The sequence below is a fragment of the Polypterus senegalus genome, chromosome 12, assembly GCF_016835505.1.
Source record: "Polypterus senegalus isolate Bchr_013 chromosome 12, ASM1683550v1, whole genome shotgun sequence".
Lineage (NCBI taxonomy): Eukaryota > Metazoa > Chordata > Cladistia > Polypteriformes > Polypteridae > Polypterus > Polypterus senegalus.
The window spans coordinates 121795864-121810280 of record NC_053165.1 but is presented as its reverse complement, the minus strand read 5'-3'; the positions used below and the strand labels follow the sequence as shown (position 1 = coordinate 121810280).

Below are 14417 nucleotides of genomic sequence, written 5' to 3'. Positions count from 1 at the left end.
CAGTGGTTTGTGTCTTAGAAATCTGCCATGAAGGCCGTTTTTGCCCAGTCTCTTTCTTATGGTGGAGTCGTGAACACTGACCTTAATTGAGGCAATTGAGGCCTGCAATTCTTTAGACGTTGTCCTGGGGTCTTTTGTGACCTCTCTGATGAGTTGTCTCTGCGCTCTTGGGGTAATTTTGGTCGGCCGGCTACTCCTGGGAAGGTTCACCACTGTTCCATGTTTTTGCCATTTGTGGATAATGTGAACTGTGGTTCGCTAGAGTCCCAAAGCTTTAGAAATGGCTTTATAACCTTTACCAGACTGATAGATCTCAATTACTTCTGTTCTCATTTGTTCCTGAATTTCTTTGGATCTTGGCATGATGTCTAGCTTTTGAGGTGCTTTTGGTCTACTTCCCTGTGTCAGGCAGCTCCTATTTAAGTGATTTCTTGATTGAAACAGGTGTGGCAGTAATCAGGCCTGGGGGTGGTTATGGAAATTGAACTCAGGTGTGATACACCACAGTTAGGTTATTTTTTAACAAGGGGGCAATTACTTTTCACACAGGGCCATGTAGGTTTGGATTTTTTCTCCCTAAATAATAAAAAACCATTTAAAAACTGCATTTTGTGTTTACTTGTGTTATATTTGACTAATGGTTAAATGTGTTTGATGATCAGAAACATTTTGTGTGACAAACATGCAAAAGAATAAGAAATCAGGAAGGGGGCAAATAGTTTTTCACACCACTGTACTAGTTTAAAGAAGACAATACACAATCTAATGCATTTCTAGATACATTACAAATACCACAAATAGACACTTTTAGTGCAGAGGAACTTGAGAAACCTCTGGCGTTATCAGAATTACTAGATGCTATAAAGTCACTCCAAGGCGGGAAAGAGCAGGCCCTGATGGCTGCCCTGCAGAATTTTACAAGAAATTCTCCGCTCAGCTAGCTCCTCTCCTATTAGTAACATTTACAGAAGCCAGAGATAACCAATCTCTTCCTCAAACCTTTCACCAAGCACTAATCACCGTTTTTCCAAAACAAAATAAAGACTTATTACAATGTGCATCATACAGACCAATTTCACTTCTGAATAACGACGTTAAAATACTCTGTAAAATCATAGCTAGAAGGATGGAGAAAGTGCTCCCCTCGGTAATATCACAAGACCAAACTGGATTTATTAGGGGCCGACACTTATCTTCAAATGTTCGATGCCTGTTTAATGTAATATACTCACCAACTAAATCAAACACCCTAGAAATATTATCATTGGATGCAGAAAAAGCATTCGACATGATTGAATGGAAATACCTTTTTACTACATTTGAGAAGTTTGGGTTTGGCCCGAACATTTGTGCATGGATTAAACTACTGTATACTAACCCAGAAGCTTCAGTTTGCATCAACAACATTTGCTCAGACTACTTTAAACTAGAACGTGGTACTAGACAAGGATGCCCCTTGTCACTGCTGCTGTTTGCAATTGCTGTTGAACCACTGGCAATACACTGTTGAAATACTGATCAGATAAAGGGGATTAGCAGAGAAGGACTGGAACAGAAAATTTCATTATATGCAGATGATATGGTACTGTATATATCAGACCCAGAAAATTATTTGCCTGCAGTCTTAATAGCACTCAATTTCAAAAGATCTGTGGTCTCAGAATTAATCTGAATAAAAGTGTACTCTTTCCAGTGATTTCTCAAGCATATAAAATTAGATTAGATATTCTACCTTTTATCATTGCAGAACAGTTTAAATACCTAGGGGTAAACATCACAAGTAAACATAAAGCTTTTAATAAACAAAATTTCGCCGTCTACATGGAAAAAATCAACGAAGACATGCATAGATGGTCAACCCTTTATCTCACGCTAGCTGGAAGAATTAACACTGTTAAAATGAATATTCTTCCTAAGCTCCTTTTTTATTTCAAAACATTCCAATATTCATTAATAAATCATTCTTTAAGCAATTAGATTCAACAGTAACCTCATTTATTTGAATTCAAATCGTCCACGCATCCAAAGAGCGACCCTACATAGACAAAAGGCAGAAGGTGGCATGGTTCTACCTAACTTCCAGTTTTATTACCGGGCAGCAAATATACAGACAGTAAGAACCTGAACACATATAAAAACATATACAGGCATGGTCCGCAATATATAAAATCATTTTACAATCCCTCCCTTTCAAAGATCCAAAAGGTCACTGGGAAAAAGATCTCTCAATTAATATATCAGAAAAGGAGTGGAAAGTAGCAATGCAGAGAATTCAGTTGAGCTCCATATGTGCAAAGCATACAATTATACAACTCAAAATTATATATCGAGCACATCTGTTTCGACAAAAACTCTCCAGAATGTTTCCAGGGCACGATCCAACCTGCGAACGCTGCAAACTAGTTCCAGCCTCACTGGGTCACATGTTCTGGGTCTGCACCAAATTAACATAATTCTGGATGAAAATTTTTAATTACCTTTCAGACAGCCTTGATATCACAATCCCTCCTAACCCATTAACAGTTGTGTTTGAGGTTCTTCCAGATGGGTTTAAGGTGGAGAAAGACAAACAAACTGTGAATGCATTCACTACACTTTTGGCACACAGACTTATTCTGATAAACTGGAAAAACCCAAACTCTCCTCTTTTAAGTCAGTGGGAAACTGATGTGTTATACTATTTGAAATTGGAAAAAATCAAATACTCAGAGGATCTGTACAGACTTTTTTCAAAACATGGCAGGATCTAATCAGTAATATTTTAAAATCTCATAAAGCACAGAGAATTTATTAATTTAGATATGTTTACAGGTCTTAAATTTCATGCCATTTGGCTTGCTCTCTCTCTCAGGGGTGGGGATCAATTTGTTCTTAACTCAATTTTTCTTTTTGTAAAAACTTGATTGATTTGTATGGATTGCAATAAAATTAATAAAAAGAAAAAAAAGAAAAGAATTAGTAACAATTGCTGAATGTTAATAACATGATTTGGTATAATTTAGTTTGAATCTTCTCAGTGCAATTTTTTTATTTATATGGTACATCACTAATAAATGTGTGCTATATTAAAAAAAAAAATAATAATAATGTGACATTAAGAGAATACAGGATGAGTTTCAGTAAGATAAAGGCACCTATGCTTTCTTATTTGGGATTTTTTTTTAACTTGTGTACATCCGTGGTATTTAAGTATTTACAGTAGACCAACAGTTAACAGACCACTGTATGTGTTCATTTGACCCTCTGCAGGCAGTACAAGTCAGAGTTTGACAAACTGAAGATCTGGTATGAACACCGTCTGATTGATGACATGGTAGCACAAGTTCTGAAGTCCTCTGGAGGCTTTGTTTGGGCCTGCAAGAACTATGATGGGGATGTCCAGTCTGATATTTTGGCACAAGGCAAGTAAAATTGTAGGTGATATGAAAGCCGTCTTCATAGCAAAGCCAGTTATTTAACATTTTCATCATTATGCTTGAATTTCAATCCTTTTCTTCCTCAAGGCTTTGGCTCCTTGGGTCTCATGACATCTGTATTAGTATGTCCTGATGGTAAGACGATTGAGGCTGAGGCTGCTCATGGCACTGTTACCCGTCACTACAGAGAGCACCAAAAAGTGAGTAGTTTATTTGTTCTGCTCTTTGTACCTTTGTAATCAGCCTTTGGTTTTCATCTCTTTTATCCAATGGTTAGTTTAATCTCAACGGAAGCAGAACTGAATAGTTCAAAATGTTCTCCAATTAGGATACCACATATAATAGATACATCTGCTATTTAAAGTGTACTTTCCACACAATGTTATATTGTACTGGAGCATGAAGTTGTGGATGTATGCTGATTTTTTATTTATTCCCCCAAGTGTATTTGTTTCGTTATACTGCCACCTGCAGGATGAAAGAATCTCTTTCCCTTATTAAATTATGCAAGTGGATAAAACAGCCTTAAAAATGTGTTTCTGTTATTTATAGCTATTATGCACTAATTTCTCACAGTTTACAAAACTTGAGAAGTTTGATATAGGAAGATAGGAGAGGGAAAATCCATTTTATTATTCAAAGCTACATTCATCAACACAAAGCGCAATATACATTTGAAAAATCATTATTATTAAATAAAATATTAAGTCTATCAAAAATGCACTAAAGCTTAACATTGTGGGACTGTCAACATAAACAAAACTTTGCACAGATTTGTGTTTATCTCTAATCTAATATTGACTGATCTGGTGAGAATAGAATGGAAGCTTATTTCAAACTAATGTTCAATAAGTTTTTTTTTTTTTAATATTTGCAATAACTTACTGTCTTTTCAAAATGTGCTGAATTGCCTCTAGTGAGAGTGTGTGGATTTGTGTGTTCACCCTGCAGTGGATTGGCATCCTGTCCTGGCATTGTTCCTACCTTGTGTTCTGTGCTTGCTGGGATAGACTCCAGCTTCCTTTGACACCACTTATAATGATGTGGATTTAGAAAATTGATGGATGTAGATATGCATACATACAAATATTAGCAAGCTTTCTAAATTCATTGTGTGTCTTTAGGCTTTTAAATCTATAGCTCACAGAGGAAAGGAAAGCAATAATGCCAGTTAGGCCCCAAAGAAAAAATTCCCATAGGGACCTTGCTCTATGGAAAAAGTAAAAAATGGCCCATAAAATAAATATACAGTCTGTTACAGATCTAAACACTTGCGTGGAATATCGCTCGTATACTGAAGAGTCTATAGCTGCAGGTGGAAGCTGCTGTCTCTGTACTTTGTATATAAAAACCAGATCGAATGTTATTTACCTATTTACCTTGATTTATTTACTTCCCACACCGTAAAGACACAAGTAGACTGCAGAGCTTCCTGTGTTTGATCGACACGGGCATGCTGAAAAAACACGTGTGTAATGCCACGAAAGTGCACACTGACACTTCAGTTCATAAGCAGTGGGATGAGAATGCAGTCAAACTTCTTTTTTGGCCACATACACCATCTAGATCTAAACACTAGCGTGGAGAGTCTGTAGCTGCAGGTGGAAGCTGCCGTTGCTGTACTTTGTATGTAAGAGCTAGATCAAACGTTATTTCCTACAGCGTAAAGTCACAAGTAGACTGCAGAGCTTCCCTTGTACATTTGCAAACTATAGCGATGTCATTATCATCCGAGTTCACCTCTGTTATAGGACGTCTTTATGTGAAAACAGCAGTGTCAGATCTGGGGAAGCGTAAATGCGACTGAGAAAATAAAACTGAATAAAAAAAAACCCAAAGCTAACCTTTACAAGTATCATAAATTTACACTGGCTGTTAGACTTATATTAAATGTATGTTTTTATTCTAAAATGGTAAGAATAGGAATCGATATATAACTTGTTCAGTTATATTTGTACCCTTTGTTGAAAGTGTTTATTTGATATTTGGAATTCAGGCTTCACACATTATACACTTTATGTCTGCATTTTGTCTGTTATTACTAAAACATGAAAAATGTTTGTTTTAACAATATTTTTACATAGATTGTTGTAGACACGGAACACACATGAAATGCATGTGTTCCAAATAACGATATAGTATTTATAAAAGGTGTCATTTTGCTTGACTTATCACTGTATACAACTCTTAAGCAACTGACACACAGGTAAACAGACTTGAGCTGAGAAAACTGTGCGGCAGTGGGAGGACGTGACAGCCGACTGCTTGCTGCTTATTGATACATTTACAAAACAAAAGACGCTGACGGATAGGTGTGAAGGGATTTAAGGTGGGACGGATTTACAAGTTTTTTCGTAGGCTTTGGTAATTCTAGTGTTTAATGCATTGGGACAAGAAAGCCTGGGCAGCTGTTTTGGCCCTTTTTTAACCGGAGAAGCCCTCCAACCCGTACAGAATCTCACTCCCGAAAGTCGATTGACTGCCTGAAGCAACAAATTCTCCTCCGCTTGGCTGTCAGCCCGGTGGTTAAGGGGCACCAGTTTTCGCGTTAGCATATTGATCCAGATTGCCTTGTATGATGACAGATCCAGGGCTTAGTGGACCTGATTCAAAGTTGGATCTGCAGAGACCCTTTCAAGCACATTGTGGAGAAGCTCGCTATTGATGCAGTCCTGTCAGGGATAGACAAGAGCCTTTATGATGAAATGCTGTGGAACGGTGTCCACTCGCTGTTGAATCTGACCCGCAGACTAGAGGGTGCACAATTCTCCTGGAAACGGGGCTACCCAGGTTTGACCTTGATTTCAATCCTGCCTGCACAGACCTTCGGGGTTGCCAGCACCACAGGTAGAAGACACCATAGTGTAAACATTATACTGCAGAATAAATGCAGCTGTTTTTGCTGTGATCAACTGGGACATCTGGCTCAGGAGTGTCACCTCCCACCTTTGCAAACAGTGACTATTGGTCTGACCCAGGTATGCAGCTCATAAGTTTCCCCAAGATGTTAGTGGAGGACAATTTTAAGATCTCTATTATGTTGGCTGGACAGGAATTCTCGGCATCGTTGGACTCTGGTAGTGACCTCTACGTAGTCCGCCATGACTTGCTCCAGCAAACCCCTTATAAGACCACATTTGCTGAGTCCATGGAGACATCAAAACATACGAGACTATATTACTCCCTCTAAACACTAGAATTAACAAAGCCTACAAAAAATACTGTTAATTCTGGCCCACCTTAAATCTGTTCACACCTCTCTGTCAGCGTCTCTTGTGTTGTAAATGTGTAGATAAGCACAAGCAGCCTGCTATCCCATCCCCGCTCCCCCGGCCCAGCACTGCAGTTCAATTCGCAGCGAAGGTTCTCAGTGCTTAGTGTTTATCTTAGAGTGAAGTACCTGGAGCTGTCATTTGGTATACATACATTTCATATGTATGTATAGGGTAAATAATACATCGTCATTTGGAATACATACATTTCATGTGTGTTCCATGTCTACAACAATCCATGTAAACACATTGTTAAAACAGAAACGTTTTTCATGTTTTGGTAATAAATGACAAAATGTAGACATGAAGTATATAATTCAATTAGTCACAATTATTTCATGCCTGACTATTTTGATGCCTGTGACCTGTGGTTTACTCATCCTGTTCTGGGCTCCAGTGCATGTCTTACTGCTCACGTCTGTCCACCTGTGAATGTCACCCTGATGTCTCTGCATTAACATGATTAAAATTAATAATAATCAAATTAAAATAACAACCAGTGAAACATATGAATTTGAAAATAATCAGATGTTTTTATATTAGTGTGACCATCACAATAAAAAAGAAATACTGTACATTAAACAATACAAACTAAAGTGTACGTAGTCTTTAAACACAAAAAGTGCTTTCAACTTAACCAAAAATGGCCACTGTTGTGTCTTAAAGCCCAAAAGTTTAAATAAAGCTTAAATTCAAATAAAATAAAACAATGTACAGTTTATAAAAGATTCAGTTCATATATTCCTGATTGCAGTGCAGGAATGTGAGCATTTCGACGTGCTCTGGTGTGCGGCTGGCTCTCTTCTTTGAGCCAATGTTCCCAGCTGCTGAGAAGAGACGCTCAGAGGGAGTAGAGGTAGCAGGAATACATAAGAATAATTTTGCAGACAGAGAAAAATGTTTTAATCATCACACTCTGAAAGAAAAGTGTTGTAGTTTATCACATCAGGCACTATATTATGCCAAAATAACAGACTTAAATATGTAACAAGGTAATTACTGCCAGCACACTGAAGTCGAGTATATTGGGAAAAGTACATTTGTTGAACGCCGCAACCAGCTAGAGTCGGTTTCCAGTGCAATTTGCCAGCACACCGGAGCTGATCAGTCAGTGACGTATATTCGTTGAGCAACCAGCTCACGACCACTGCTGGCCCCAGCAGAACTGCAGCAATACTGTCTCTGGGATTCAGCCGCTGCTCTAGACGAGCCTGCAATCATTAGCGTTTACCCCTGTGTGTTTTGCATGCAGCCAATTCAAGCACAGTTGGCTCAGTGATGTGCTGAATTTCATCAATGACTTCAGTTGCATATTGAACATATAGTAATAGATTGTTGTAGTTTTTTTTTTTTTTAATAGTTTTTACAGTTCATTTGCAGTGTGTAAAATGATCAGTCTTGCAGTAATTGTGATGTTCCTTGCATGAAAACAAATGTGTTCCGTTAAAATTTCATAATTTCTTTGTGAATTGTGATGTTTACTTAAAAAGTGCAGCTAAAAAGTATTTGGCGCCCAGGGGTGCATTAACCCCCAAGTATGTGTTGGTTTAAGGGTTAACAATCATTGTTGAAACCTTGATATGCACATTATAGTACAAACATCATTAACACGTGACACTAACTTTACTCGCTAAGACAGCGGCATCACAGCTCCAGGATGCTTGCGTTGGTAGGACTGTGTGTGCGCCTTGACAAACAATAACAAACGATACTGCCCCCAGACATTCATGTACTGCATTGCAGTTACAAAAACCAGTGTGGTTCTTTGTGACCGGAGCCTCTATTGAAGGTTCTGTGTAGGATGCGTCCACGATATTTTGTAGTCGACGTTGTCGATTACGTTGACTAATCTTTGCAGCCTTGCTTAGGTATATATGATATTTTTAATAATTCATTTTATAACATGTATAGCACATTTCAGAAAACATTGTGGCACTGATGTAACAATATTCATATTTTTCACATTCGATCTCATACCTTCTTACGATTGTAATCAGTAAATTTTTTTTTTCCATCTTGCCCAGTCGCCACATTTTGGTGCATGGTGGTGTTTCTTTTGTACTCTAGGACATGCAGATGAAAGAATAGTACAATGAGGTCAGTTTCATGCTATATACAATAATCAAATTCAAATGTTAATTGTTTCCACACACCTAAGAACCGTCCTTCCTACATTTATGACATTTGTACCCGTTGCAATGTACACACTTCTCTCTATGCTGTGGTTCCAATTACATTGAAGGTGCACCTGACACTGAGTTTGCTTTCCTGGAGGAAGCAGTAGTCTTGGAACAGAAGCTTGTCAATGTTGCATCCTGTCTTTTTCCATTGCCTTTTCTTGTAAGAAGCGACGACGAAGTTCCTCTGCAAGGTGAGCCAAGAACACTCTTCTTTTCTCAGTGGACCCCATGCATGCCTTTCACAGCATATGTGCATTCATTTCCGCCAGGTTAAGCATGTTGTAGCACACAGCAACCGGCCACCTGCGTGTTCCTGTTCACACTAAATAAGCACACACCTTCTGGTCCATGATGTCAACGCAGCACCGGGGGAAATAAAGAAAGTGTAAAATAAATAAATGTGTGACATTTTGAAGAAATTCGTTTTATTACCTGAATAGTACCAATCGGAAAACATCATCGCACTAATGCAATATTATTTGAAAGTGAACAGCGTCAGTTCGGGTGTAAATTTATGCCACTTGTAAAAGTTAGCTTTTGTTTTCAGTTTTATTCTCTGTCACTTTAACGCTGTCCTTCCTTCCCCTCCTGATCTGACCCTAACTAACAGCGTCAGCATAAATTTACAACCGAGGTGTGTCGACTGGAGCAGATTGTCCTCTATTACGGTGGAACATCAGTAGCGTGAGCAGGAGGCACAAAACCATAATTATGACAAGTAAACTCTGCGGGTTTAAGAACGGGGAATCGCGTGCTGGTGTTTGATCCAGTCTGATCCACTACTATCTCTGGGGACAATGGTTTACCCTGGTGACTGACCACACCCCTCTACATTGGCTGTTAAATGGATATATAAACAGAAGGATACGAACGCCTGGTTCACTCGGTGGTCTATTAGTTTGCAGGCTTTTGCTTTTGGCCACCCCAATGCTGACGTTCTCTCCCGCCTAGCAGGTTCCCAGCTGTGCAACAGCTCGCAGTGGAAGCTGTCTGTCGTCGTTGGGTGATGTAAGTAACATTATAAATGCAGGGAACATTATTACTCTGCCACTAACCTGGCCACGACAATGGTAAATGGTAAATGGCCTGTATTTGATATAGCGCCTAACTAGAGTTCAAGAACCCCCCTAGGCGCTTTACAACACAACAGTCACACACACATTCATACGCTGGTGATGATAAGCTACTATGTAGCCACAGCTGCCCTGGGGCACACTGACAGAAGTGAGGCTGCCGAACACTGGCGCCACCAATCCTTCCGACCACCACCAGCAGGCAAGGTAGGTTAAGTGTCTTGCCCAAGGACACAACAGCTGCATTCTATGCCGGGAGCCAGGATCGAACCTGCGACCCTCCGATTGCTGGACCACCCGCTCTACCGACTGAGCTACTGCTGCCCTGATGCCTGATTGCTGTGTCTCTGAATTGGAGAGTGGTAGATCCCACTACAATAAATACCCGTGCTGTTCCTGTTTCAAACTGAATAAAAGCTGGTTTTGCTAAAGTACTGAGACTCGGTACTCCCTGGTTAATCCAAGCTGAAAGAAACGAGAGCAAACCCTCCTTTCTGTGCAGCATGGGCCGAACCACACCTTAGTCACACCCTAAATGACTCCATTGTCTGGTGATTCAGATGGGGTGGGTACTGTAGCACACACTGTTTCTGAAGATCAGTCCAGGGTGTCCTACATTTGAGTTTTTCTGTGGGGTGAGAATGCACTTGTTGTGCCTTGCCTGGTCAGACTTTTAGGTTCATAGTGCAGCATTTGTTTTGGAGATTCTTGTGAATTTTCAGACTTCTAGCAGGGGAACTCAGTTACAGGGCTGCAGTAGCCTGCAGGTTTTTCTTAATTAGAACCATTTATTTACTAATAAAGCAATATTTTTATGGTTTGGGTATGGACTGTCCTGGAAGGGTAAACAATCCTGGATTTTGTGTTAAGTTAAAGAAAAAGTGAGAGAAGGCCTGTTTTGGTCAGCTAGAAGTTTGTTCAAAATGCATAAATTCAGAACAAGAGGAGGACCCTACTAAGTGAGGATTCAGTAGGTAATTGGACTACATCTTAGCTCTTAGAAAGCACACAGGAAATATTGGAATAAAACTGATGTATATTATAGACCAAGATAGGCACTGAATTAAAGAGAAGACAATGAAAGCACTAAGATGTGCCACAGCCACCCGATGTTCATTTCATCATGAAGAACAACAGGAAAAGTTTCAAAATTGTTTTTTTTTTCTTTTTCTTCTCTTTTCTCCCTTTCTTTTATAGGGAAGGCCAACTAGCACCAACCCAATTGCAAGTATATTTGCCTGGACCAGGGGCCTGGAACACCGTGGCAAACTAGATGGCAATTCGGACTTGATCAGGTACCTGTGACTGCATTTCCTCTTATTATATCTGCAAAGAAGCCCCAGGAGGGATGAATGACTTGCCAGTGTATTGCTTTTCTTTCTTGGTGTTTTTTTTTTTTAGATAAGCAGTTTGTCTGAAGTTGATGCTGTGCCTTTGAACATTTGTCTATGTATTTACTATGACAAAATTAACAAGTATGATCTGGTTTTAGGTTTTCTCAGGTTTTTGAGAAAGTTTGTGTTGAGACTGTTGAAGGTGGCGTGATGACAAAGGATCTCGCTGGCTGCATCCACGGTCTCAGCAAGTAAGTACCCAGCATATCCTTGATTTGTATATGCTCCATTCGGAGAAATCTTCAGTTCTGAAAGGTTTCTTTTGCTTCCCAGCTTGTTTGAGAATATTCAAGTGTAGGGAATCTGTAGCATTCTAGATCATACACAGACCAGGATGGTACTGTTAGTCAGATTCTGAAAAGTTTCTGATGTTAATTACACAGGAAAAGAAAATGTTTGTTTCTTTAACATAAAAAAAATGACAAACGAGTGGAAACCATTCACTCCATCGAGCCCATTTGTTTAGCTAATGGCTAAGTTGTCCTAATATCTCATTGAGATTTTTCTTAAAGGTTTTCAAGGTTTCTGCTTCATGTCTTGGTAGTTTGTTCCACAGTCCCACAATTATTTGCGTAAAGAAGTGTGTCCTGCCTTTAGTTTTAAATACACTTTTTCTTTAATTTCCATTGATGTTCTCAAGTATGTGATTCACCGATTGGGTGTATCTCATTGATTTTTGGCCTGCTGATCACAACAGGCACTTTTGAGTTTCCTTTTTATTACAATTGCCCACTTTTGTTATTTCCTCTATTATATGTATACATATGTGGTACAACAACCCTAACTGAAATAGTGGCCCTGCTACTAGGGATGCAGCTCAGAAACACCAAGTCCTGTAGTTTCATTTGTGAATGGGACAGCCGTGCCTAAGTGTCTCATAATACTACAAAGATCTGGCCACTCCATAAGTGATACACACAAACTACTCGTCAACACAGCAAAATATATTTTTGGGTTCTCTTCAAATAAAACTTGAACTGCCAAAAAAAAGTGTGAAATTGATGAACGAGGGACGTGAGGAATGTCAATGTTTGACCTGGACATTCCCATGAGTAGCTGATGCCAACATTATTCCTTTGAACCATGCCCTCCCCAGCATTTCGGGACTTTAACTTTAGCCTCCCCAGCAATTTCCAACAGTTTTGAAAATTAAAATTTAGATTTATGGTTGTGATAATAAGCCACAATGTTATGACAGATTTATGTAATAGAACAAGCAGTGTCACTTACTGTCTCACACTTTTTGATCATTTTGTGCCGTCCATTGTACAGACCTAATGCCAAAATGGCTCCATATAGCAATATGCTTCAAAACTATTTCAGTGCCAGAAGGAATGCACAAAAAGACTTCAAAAAGTACACAGTTCTGCAGCACTTTGGCAGGCCCTTGTATTTGCCTGCTTGTATTTCTCTGCGCAAACTCCATATCTACGCATTGCTGCATTTTCAGCTGTTGATTATCACCTGAACCATCACTACTACAGCCTGGACTGACAGTGTTTGACTCTTGAGAATTTTCTTGGTAAGCATAGAGCACCAAACTGTCTAGCTGCTTGATGACATGCTTTAAGCATGCAAAACTATGAAGTTTGACATGTTGCTAAAGTTTTATATGATGTGCAGCAAATGATGAAGGACTTCATGATGACAAAGTGGTATCAGGACAATTGGAATCCATAAATGCTGACCATCTAGTGATGGACACTGAAACAAAGCATTGAATGAATGCAGTGTGTCAGTATCATTAAGCAGTTAAACACTTCATTTGATAAAATTCCTTGTTTCTCCAAATTCCTGTGATAGTGAATCTGAAATTATATCTTTTGTTCAGCTTGGAGCTGTCTATCCTAATCACCAAAAATGTTTCAAGAAGCAGAAAGTTTGAGAAATGGTGTGGGTGTCTTTGTGGTGGGGTATATGTTGACAGAGGTGGGCTTGGACTGTGATCACGTGTAGTTTAATTTCTTGAAGGTCAAAGACTATGCCGACAGACCACTGCTTGTAAGCAGTGCTTTTTTTGTAAAATCTCCTCTGGGACACACAGTGCCCACCTGTACCTGTATGTGCAATCATTTAACAAGCCCCTGCCAAGTTGCCTGTCTGCTAGGTTGTTTCCTATCCTGTGTTGATCTGTTTTCTCTCTATTTCTTTTTTTTGCAGCTGCAAGCTGAATGAGCATTACGTGAACACCACAGATTTCCTGGATGCTATCAAAAATAATCTTGATAAAGCTCTGGGAAAGAAATGAGCAGTGGAATGTAGACCATCCATGAATTATTTTTTTTTTTTTAACCTTATTTTTAACTTAATGGTTCAAATATCCACATGCATTTTGTTTGAAAGGAAACAAAGCAGCACTTTCTGTTTCTGCTGTTTTTACCAGTTTGTTGGTCCATAAAGTGCTTGCGACTCCTTGTCCTCGTTTCAGAATGTGAAACCCACTGGACACGATCTCAGAAGTAAGGATATGACTGAAATTCATAGCAATAAAAACATCCATTGAAATCCATTTGATTGGGAGTGCTTCACACCAGCGGCGGCAGACGTCTTGGAAGCACTAGTTGTTTTTATTTTCCTGACAGTTCAGATGTTTCAGTAGTTTTTTAAAACAATTTTAAAGCACTATTTGTGAAACCCTTACAAGAATAAAAACACAGGAAAAAAGTCACTGATTGTGCCCATGTGGTGTTTGTCCAGTTAGACACCTTCCTGGCTTGCAACAGGTAGGCCTGACTTCGTATCTGGAGGAAAGGATTTGTGACAAAGAAAGCTGGTTGAGGTGCTGTGTGTTTACTGCCTTTATCAAGGACACCTTCATCAAAGACATTTGCACTAAGAGACTTTACACATGGATAGTTTTGCATGGACATGCTATGGGAAAAACAATGATCCAGTGCTGCAATTTGAACCTACATTCTGCTGATATCCTTCTGGGTGCACTGCCCACATTTTACAAAATCTGCCCACTCCATATACCTTTAATTATTCAGCAAGAAATACAGACCTCTAGTGCTATTAATCTTTAATAGGTGGGGTACGTATTTCCTGACGCTTACATTACATTTGACACGGTATCTACAAA

The 14417-nt window shown here is 39.2% G+C and overlaps 1 protein-coding gene across 1 annotated transcript in view; it reads left to right on the top strand.

Annotated features, from left to right (window-relative positions):
- idh2 (isocitrate dehydrogenase (NADP(+)) 2) overlaps positions 1-14003 on the top strand; it is a 75717-nt gene extending 61714 nt beyond the window's left edge. The window contains exons 7-11 of the mRNA XM_039773339.1: positions 3250-3401; positions 3504-3616; positions 11139-11236; positions 11434-11526; positions 13496-14003. Coding sequence (XP_039629273.1) covers positions 3250-3401; positions 3504-3616; positions 11139-11236; positions 11434-11526; positions 13496-13583 — 544 coding nt within the window. The 3' untranslated portion in view covers positions 13584-14003. The remainder of the gene's footprint in view (positions 1-3249; positions 3402-3503; positions 3617-11138; positions 11237-11433; positions 11527-13495) is intronic.
- The last annotated feature ends 414 nt before the right edge of the window (positions 14004-14417 follow it).